This window comes from Cajanus cajan, chromosome 2, assembly GCF_000230855.2.
Source record: "Cajanus cajan strain Asha chromosome 2, NIPB_CcT2T_4, whole genome shotgun sequence".
Classification (NCBI taxonomy): domain Eukaryota; kingdom Viridiplantae; phylum Streptophyta; class Magnoliopsida; order Fabales; family Fabaceae; genus Cajanus; species Cajanus cajan.
The window spans coordinates 63,948,935-63,958,474 of NC_138518.1; the positions used below are offsets into that span (position 1 = coordinate 63,948,935).

General features: G+C 34.4%; 2 protein-coding genes across 2 annotated transcripts; one reads left to right on the top strand and one right to left on the bottom strand.

Annotated features, from left to right (window-relative positions):
* The first annotated feature begins 19 nt into the window (after positions 1–19).
* Positions 20–3,727, top strand: LOC109806909 (oligopeptide transporter 4). The gene is made up of 5 exons (XM_020369440.3): positions 20–773; positions 877–1,440; positions 1,663–1,915; positions 2,502–2,684; positions 2,992–3,727. Exons 1-5 carry the CDS (start codon positions 160–162, stop codon positions 3,604–3,606), a joined length of 2,229 nt encoding a protein of 742 aa, XP_020225029.1. The 5' UTR covers positions 20–159; the 3' UTR covers positions 3,607–3,727.
* Positions 3,728–4,366: 639 nt separating this feature from the next.
* On the bottom strand, positions 4,367–8,290 carry LOC109808516 (heat shock protein). The gene is made up of 9 exons (XM_020371552.3): positions 7,937–8,290; positions 7,644–7,745; positions 7,386–7,545; positions 7,129–7,308; positions 6,432–6,566; positions 6,071–6,153; positions 5,112–5,205; positions 4,917–5,016; positions 4,367–4,790 (listed from the first exon to the last, which is right to left on the bottom strand). Exons 1-8 carry the CDS (start codon positions 8,215–8,217, stop codon positions 4,930–4,932), a joined length of 1,122 nt encoding a protein of 373 aa, XP_020227141.1. The 5' UTR covers positions 8,218–8,290; the 3' UTR covers positions 4,367–4,790; positions 4,917–4,929.
* Positions 8,291–9,540: the final 1,250 nt, after the last annotated feature.

The following is a 9,540-nucleotide window of genomic DNA, read 5'->3' on the forward strand; positions in this document are numbered from 1 at the left end:
GTTGGTGTTAGTGGATGTTGAGGAAGTTACCAAAATAATCCTCTTCCAATATTTCCGGTCACTGTAACAGCTAAAAGTAACTATGAAACAAAAAGAGTATACAAAATCTAAAACCTGGCTCCTACGTTTCTCAAGATACAAACAGAGAACGTAGAAGAAATGGCGGCTACGACGAACATGGAAGACCCGGAGAAAGCAAGAACGAAAGAGGAGGAGGAGGAAGAAGAAGAAGAGTCTCCAATAGAGGAAGTGAGACTAACAGTAACGAACACCGACGACCCCAGCATCCCAGTATGGACGTTCCGAATGTGGTTCCTGGGCCTCCTCTCATGCTCCCTCCTCTCCTTCCTCAACCAGTTCTTCGCCTACCGCACGGAGCCTCTCGTGATCACGCAGATCACAGTGCAGGTGGCGACGCTTCCCATCGGGCACCTCATGGCGGCGCTGCTCCCGACGACGCCGTTCCGAATCCCGGGATTTGGGTCGAAGCGCTTGTCCCTGAACCCGGGGCCGTTCAACATGAAGGAGCACGTGCTGATAACGATATTCGCCAACGCCGGATGCGCCTTCGGGTCGGGGTCGCCGTACGCGGTGGGGATCGTCAACATCGTGAAGGCCTTCTACGGGAGGAAGATATCGTTCGTGGCGGCGTGGCTTCTCATTATCACCACGCAGGTCTTGGGTTACGGCTGGGCCGGCTTGCTCAGGAACTACGTCGTGGAGCCTGCACATATGTGGTGGCCCAGTAGCCTCGTCCAGGTTTCTCTTTTCCGGTACATGCTTTCTTCTATCTGTTCTTCCGGTACATGCTTTCTTCTATCTGTTCTTTTTTACGTACAAACCTTGTTGTTGATATGCATGCATGCGTGCATGCAGAGCTTTGCATGAGAAAGACGAGAGGCGATTTTCGCGGGCAAAGTTTTTCTTCATCGCACTAGTTTGCAGTTTCACGTGGTACGTGATCCCTGGATACTTCTTCTCGACGCTCACTAACATATCATGGGTGTGCTGGGTGTTCTCCAAGTCAGTGACGGCTCAGCAGCTAGGCTCAGGCATGAATGGCTTAGGACTCGGGGCGTTCACGCTTGACTGGACTGCTGTTTCATCGTTCTTGTTCAGTCCTCTTGTCTCGCCCTTCTTTGCCATTGTCAATGTTTTCGCGGGCTACGCGTTGATAGTGTATGTTGTCATTCCTATAGCATACTGGGGCCTCAATGTGTACAGTGCTCGTACGTTTCCCATTTTCTCATCAGATTTGTTCACAGCTCAAGGCCAAGAATACAACATATCTGCTATTGTCAATGATAAGTTTGAGATAGATGTTGCCAAGTATCACCAACAGGGTCGAATTCATCTCAGTGTGTTTTTCTCTTTCACTTATGGATTTGGATTTGCCACCATAGCTTCCACCCTCACACATGTCGCTTGCTTCTATGGAAGGTAATTGATGCTCTCCTTATGAATCAATACTAACATTATTTTAGCAATGTTGTTTACTTGTTTGTGTTTGTTATATTTTTTAATAAATGACAGAAAGAAAGGATCTTCTCATGTCAGGGATGTGATAGTATTAGTTATGGAACAAACAGATGGTACTATGAGTTATATCATGCGAAAAATGAACAAAAAATTGTTATATTTTGATGTGGACTAAACATGCAGGGAGATTATGGAGCGGTATCGTGCATCAGCAAAGGGAAAAGAGGATATCCACACAAAACTGATGAAAAAATACAAAGACATACCTGCTTGGTGGTTTTATGTGTTGCTGGGCGTGACGCTTGTGATTTCTCTCGTGCTATGCATCTTTATGAATGACCAGATTCAGATGCCGTGGTGGGGACTTATCCTTGCTTCAGTCTTGGCCTATGTATTTACACTCCCAATTAGCATCATTACTGCCACCACAAACCAGGTTCAAATCTTGCAACTTTTGACCCCCTCCCCTACTAAAAGAACAAAATGTCAATTCATTTTAACCAAAAAAATATTGAATACATGTAAAATGCAATCTCCTTTCGGTCCCATTATCTGAACATAAAAAATTGGCTCCATATATGATATCATATACAATTATTTCTTTTTCTCACCTACTTTTTATTTATTTATTTATTTTTAATCTTTTTAGTATACACGCATCTCAAAAATACACCAAAAAAATCAAAGAGACTACTATCTGTTCTAAATTTGTGTTCAAAAAAATATGTTTTTTCCTTATGACATGGCATGCACAATTTGATTCTCTTTCCATGCTTATGACAAACTTAGCTTATAGATCACAACATATGAATGCATAACTTACAAGATTTGTCAAAGATTAATTGTGAATGTAAAGAACAGTTTCAACTTAGACAGAACCATTAAGTTAGTATTTTGAATGGTAGCACTTTTAGCCGGACAGTCAACTTGTGATTTTAAATATACAGTAAGTACTTTCTTCATAGGGGCAGGCCCATAAATTTCAAAGTTTTGACCTTTTAAATCTTATGCTCTGCCTACAGACACCAGGACTAAATATTATTACCGAGTATCTCTTTGGTATCATTTACCCCGGAAGACCAATAGCAAATGTATGCTTCAAAACCTATGGTTACATAAGCATGGCTCAGGCTGTCTCCTTCCTCGGTGATTTCAAGCTTGGTCACTACATGAAGATCCCTCCAAGGTCAATGTTTTTAGTTCAGGTATATTTATCATGTTTATTTCCGCTCACTTCACCCATTGAGAAATTGTCCGGAGATCTTGGACCACATAATCTCTAATTAACTTCTATATAACATGAAATTAAGTGTTAATAATTTTTGCTGGTAAGTTGAAAAACTTAAATATGTGTGAATTAGAGATTAGTTGAAATCATGAACATTTGATGATTTTGTATTACCTAATAAAAAGATAACCATATTACACAACCATATTATCTTGAACTATACTCATATTGCACTTCTTCTATAGCATCTAATTCACTTTATGTACATGTTCAACTGTGTATAGTTCATTGGTACAATGCTTGCTGGAACTATCAACATTGGTGTAGCATGGTGGTTGCTGAGCTCAATCCACAACATATGCAATGCAGATCTCCTTCCAGAAGGCAGTCCCTGGACATGTCCAGGTGACCGTGTTTTCTTTGATGCATCAGTGATTTGGGGTCTGGTGGGACCAAAGAGGATCTTCGGTTCTCATGGAAACTACCAAGCAATGAATTGGTTTTTCCTTGGAGGATTAATAGGGCCAATGCTAATTTGGATATTGCACAAGGCATTCCCGAAGCAGTCATGGATCCCCTTGATCAATCTTCCAGTCCTTGTGGGGGCAACTGGAATGATGCCACCAGCAACAGCATTGAACTACAATGCATGGATCACAGTTGGAACGATTTTCAACTTCTTTGTGTTCCGTTACAGGAAGAAGTGGTGGCAGAGGTACAACTATGTTCTGTCGGCAGCACTTGATGCAGGGGTGGCTTTTATGGCTGTTGTGATATACTTCACATTAGGCCTGGAAAACAAGAGTCTCAATTGGTGGGGGAATGATGGGGAGCATTGTCCTCTTGCAACTTGCCCTACTGCTAAGGGCATAGTGGTTGATGGTTGCCCTGTATATTGATCACTGCTTCTTTTTAATGGTTTTTTTCATTACAATTGCATTGCAACACTCATGAACTGAAATTGAAGAATGTATATACATTTTATTTTATTTTTCCAGCAACTTGTTTTTTATTTTAAAAAGTGTGATGTTAATACTTAGTATTCATATAACTTCTTTCTAGATTAAAGACAATATATATATATATATATATATATATATATATATATATATATATATATATATGTAGATTCTGTCTGTCTCTGTGTGTCTCCTAAAATTTTACTTTTAGCTCCTAAAATACACTCTTGTAAGGGATTAAAAACATTTTTTTTTGTTAAATGTAAAGATTAAAAGTGAAAAAGGGACTAAACATTAAAAAAAATTGTATTTTCAGAAATTAAAAACATTTAAATTCTAAAATAATTACTATATTAGCATTTGATGTTCAACAATGACATACAATTATGAAATGATAAAGTATGTCAAAATTTTACACTAAAATAAATAAATAAATGAAAATTAAATGATTAAACTTGTGAGATAATACCGGTGATGAAGCTAATTTACTACATTTTATTTTTATTTAAGCTTTTATAAGATGGACTGTAAGCGCATAAAAGGACTCATTAATCTGGTTAAGTGAATTTGTATCAGCCGCAACAGCAACCACGTACCAATCCAGGGGTAAAATTCATCGACCAAACAAACGGGGTTAAAATTTCACTCTCTTCCCTGTGGAAAATGCAAGGAAAAGAATAGAAGATCAAGATAGCAAGGATAGAAATAATTTAACTTATTTATTATTCAATGCTCCATAAATATTTTCAATCACAGACTTTGGCTGAAAAAGATAAACATTGCAATAGTAATCAGAAACTGCAGCTAAAATCTGTGTAAAGTTGGCAACTGGTGGTTGAAGAAACAATGGCAATAGCAGTATTGGGGTCTCAAACTCATGAGGAACTAATTGTTAGGAAATTTTCTTTCAAATTGGCTGAACTTGAATATCATTTTCATCTTTTGTCCTTTAAATCAACCTCAACAGTGGCTTGTTTACTCCCAAGATCAATGCTTCCATCTTGCTCACTCTCTACCTTGACTTTTCCTAGTCTCATCATGTGCAGCATCAATATCAGGAAGTCTGTGGATCTGTTTTGGTAACACTGCCATCATGCAAGTGTCATCACTTCATCTGTCTCTTCCTGAATTTTAGTCAAATAATCAGCTATGCAAGTAATTTCAGGAATATATAGCTTGTCTGTTAATAAAATGACGAACTACATTGCCATAAATGTTAAAAAATTAAAGATAAGGTTATTTATTCAAACCCAGAAAATATCATCATGAATTCCCCGAAATCCATTGGTTGTATTCATCCATCCTTATGATGAAGGAGCTTGAACTTGGGGAACCACCTCCGCCATATGCCTTCAGGTTCCCAGAACAGAAAACTCATTAATGTGTGTTAAACAGTCAAAAGGTAAGAGAAAAATGTATCCAAATGTGAAACAAGCAAGGCACACCTTTGCAACTTCAGAGGTATCAGTGGCACCATCAGTGCTACGCAAGCACATTTTGAGATTATTCCGCTGCATGAATATCACAGCACCTATAGGCCTGATTGATGATTAAATTCAGTTTATCATTCCATAGTTCTTTGATAACGTTAGAAAATTCCACACAAGGCAATGGCAAGCAATCATGGTTATAAGATAATAAGAAGCTGTTAAAAGAACATTTTTCACATTATTCATTTAACCCCTAAAGAACTTGAATCAAACGAGGATAATCAATATACAGTTTTGTACTCCAACAGTTAAAATCAGAAAAAGAATCAACAAATATTTGAAACCAACATAGTATCACATTGGATTTCTATAGTGCAATCAATTATAAAGCCTCAAATACTTATTTTCAAAGATAACAATATCCTATATATATATAGGATCTTATTATCTTTGAAAAAAAGCATTTGAGGCTTGACAAGTAATAAAGTAACTAGTGCTAACATCTCTGCATTCTCCTTCATGAAGCACCAAGCCAAGATCCTGCCTCTAGTTCAACGGAAAACAGGACTCAATGCGTTGTTACCCTTTTGGAGACCACTAAATGCACCATTCATTTAAGCGTGATGTACCATAGAAACATTAGAATCTCACAAGGTCACTTCACTATTTTAGGTTATTTTAATTTTCAGCGGCTAATTATGAGAAAAAATTGATTTTTTTTGTTGAATAATTCTTGAACTGAATTCATTGCTTGGACAAGTTTGACATTGCTGTCATTATCAATTGTTGCCATTGTTCTTCTGGCAAAAACTTCCAATTAATTCCAATCACCATGCTCATGAAAAATTCAACAGATTTATAATCAAGTAAATTTTTCTTTCTGAAACACAGGGAACATCATTTTACTAACAAGACAATGATATCAAATTAAACATAAATTTGATATACACTTCTTTCTAAATATATTGCCTCACCTAAGGCCAGTAGCAGCACTTTTTACACTAAGAAGCTTGCCAATTTCATCACTTAAGTTGGAGTTCCCATCTGCTCGAACTCCCTAAACAACCATGGCAACAAAATTTGATTATAAATTTGAATCAAAAGATTTGGCGTGGGGGCACCACATTACAGTTGCATGTTGCCACTAAAATCAATTACACCTGCAAGAATTAGTTATACACTGAGCATTTAGAAAAGCAGCAGAAGTTCATGTTACAAATTTGAATTTCATTCATAATTAAGTTAAATTTTAAAAACAACACAAAATAAAAGAAACAAAAATAATGGCATATTAATAACAACACAAACTGAGATGATTATATCCTGAAATATTACCAGGCACTCTCCATAAAATCCTCTACCCAAACGAACCCTGAAAACCTTTTCCAGCAATTTACTTGCAGCATTCTGGCGAGATGAAAGACATGAATTTCCTTTAGAAATTAGATCATCAGCACTCAATTCTAGCAACTGCAAAGAAGATATTTCAAAGGACAGAAAATATTCAGCAAAGACATAATGAAGATGATTTTTCCTTTTGGAATTTTACACAGCAAAACATAAAAATAAAAATAAAAATAGATGGTGATATGACCTGAAGAGTTGTAATATTAGTGTATGACACTATGGCAGTGTAGTAGAAGTTTCTGAATTTGTATTAGCCATTCTCACTTCAAACAACCACCTAACTTATCAAATTGTTCTTTTTCCCTTCGTAAACAGGAAACCAACAAATGACAAAACTGACTGGGAAAGATTGTAAGGCATGTCTACAAGCTCTCTATCTTACAGAATAAAAGTTATAGTTGCTATTGAAACAAATTCATTTTAAACAGAAAATTTTCTTCAGTTTTCCTGGTAGAGCTATTTGACTTGCTTTAAGTAAACTTTTGAGAAATAAGAAAATGCAGTGGATTCATAAATTTGTTTCTCAATCCATTCTTGATACGAATTAAAGTAAAATTCCAAATGTTCATTCAAGAAGAACAATAAGAAAATATAGAATCGATCTCAAGGGATGACCAGTCCATGCCTGCTTGTACATGTATGGATTTGAAATGCAGTTAAACCTCGACCGCCATTCACTCAGTCCAATATTAAAGGCCTTGATGCCGGGCAAGTTCCATCGGCGAAGATCTCCATCCTCAATATACTTAAGAATCAGCTCCACTCGACCTTTGTCTTTCGAGTCCACCAAACATGGAGCCGCACCCTGAAATTCAGGCATCTTTCAATTTCAGTCATTGTTAATGAGAAATAAAGCACGCAAGAATTTATACTCTTACTTACATAAGAAATATTAATATCCTCAAGTTTGCCAGCAAAGTACTCATAAACAACACTGGAGCTACTCTTCTCAAGGTTTACATTAATTGTAATATTCTCAGGGAAATCATTGGCAGGGGAAATATGTCTAAGTACTGATTTCCGATGATCAAACCCAATAACCCTAGATAGATAAAAATAATTAAATTAATACGCAAGCAAAACCAAACCACATATGTATAATACTAGCATAAAAACAAGACCAAGGGAAAATCAACCTACTTGCACTTTGATTTTCGGGAAAGGTTGAAAATGAATTCCTTTGAAGGAATAAAGTCAAGTAGATAACATGTCTGAAGGCCATCAATGCACAAATCTTCAACCCTGTTGTCACAAATATGTAAGCTTATGAAAAAGGAGTCACTCAAAAACCACAACTTTCCAGCACCCCATTTCAAATTTTCAACTCAAAGTCAAGTAAAGCACACAAATTAGAAGTTGTAATGCTCCACAAGAGCCCATTAGAAAAAGAAAGGAAATTTATGGAATAGAAGAAGAAGGGGTGGGAAGAGAACCTGAAAGCGAGAGGAGGAACAGAAGAGAAGGGCAGTATGAGGGAAGGGAGATTGAGGCGAGTGTGGAAGAGGTGAGCGAAGAGAGCGGAGAATGCTCCAGAAAAGGAAGGGTAATTGTAGAGAACTATGTTGGGAACTCTGTCATCTGAAGCTTTAGCTATGGCTTCCAACGCCGCGTCTGAACGCAGGCTTCTACTCCATCTCCCAACCCATAGAGGGAGACTCCTCTTCCCCCCAATTCTCAACCACCATTTCATTTCTAACATTCTTTGTTCGATCATTGGTTCGATTAATGTTGGTTTTAGGGGTGAACACCCAGCCAGGTCCGAGGATGATTTCGACTATGAAATTGATAATTTTCAAACAGTACAACTTAATATCTAATATGCGTAACTGTTTTCTACTTTTTTCTATTAGTAATATATAATATTTTTCTAAGTATAAATCTTATTAAATTATCGTGTGTTAATAACAAAAACTTATTTAGTTATTAACATTTTTATAATATTATATTTTAAAAAAAATTATTTATTTTAAAAATATATATTATAAAATATCTCTTAATTTAAGCTTTATATTTTTTAGCCCCTATTAATTTATTATTGAAATGATTAATAAAACGAATAACATTTAAATAATGAAGATAATAAATATTATTTTTAAATCAAGTTTATTAGATTAATTTTATGTATATAATTTATTAAAAATATAGTTATTATTTAATATAAATAATATAATTATATATAATATAGTATTTTCTTAATTTTATAATTTATATGATATGATTTTTTTTATGGTTACTTATGATATACTCTTGAAGTTATTTCTACATGTTAATTCATTAATTTTGACCGACTGTATAATATAATTTTTTTAATGTATTATTAAATATTAATTTTGTTTTTAAAGACTAATAATATATTAAAATTAAATTATAAGTGTATAAATAAATATTTTTTTTAAAAAGTACAATATTATTAGTAAACTAAAAATAAGATGATTCAAATTTATAAAAAAAAAATATATGTAATTATCTTATTTATATAAAATAATAAATATTTTTATTATCTTAATATTTTTCATTTATTCATATGAACACTAAACTAATCAGCATGAAATAAAAAAACAATTAGAAAATGTCATGATATAAAACTCACGAGTTTTCTTACAAGTATTAAAACCAAATAAGAATATATTTGCGTGAACTTAAAATATATTATATTTTTTTATTCAACTAATTTTTTGATCGGATAAATTTTTCTAAACTAAAATTTGGTTTGATAAAGACTCTAAATATACATGATAAATTAAATAGAATTAACCCATTAATAGAGTGTAACATAGTTGAGAAATAATTTCTTACCTTAAATATGTGATTCGGATTCAATCATTAATTTATATATATGAAAATTATTTATTAGGAAATGTAAATTCCTTAAATAAATATCATTTTAATCCTTAGTATTTTTAGGAGATACCTTAATTCGTATATAAAAAAGATTAATTTAAAATTTTAATATAATATAATAATATTTAAAAAATAATATAATTATAAATATTATTGTTTTATATAAATATTAAACACTAAACCGAAATAATTTATC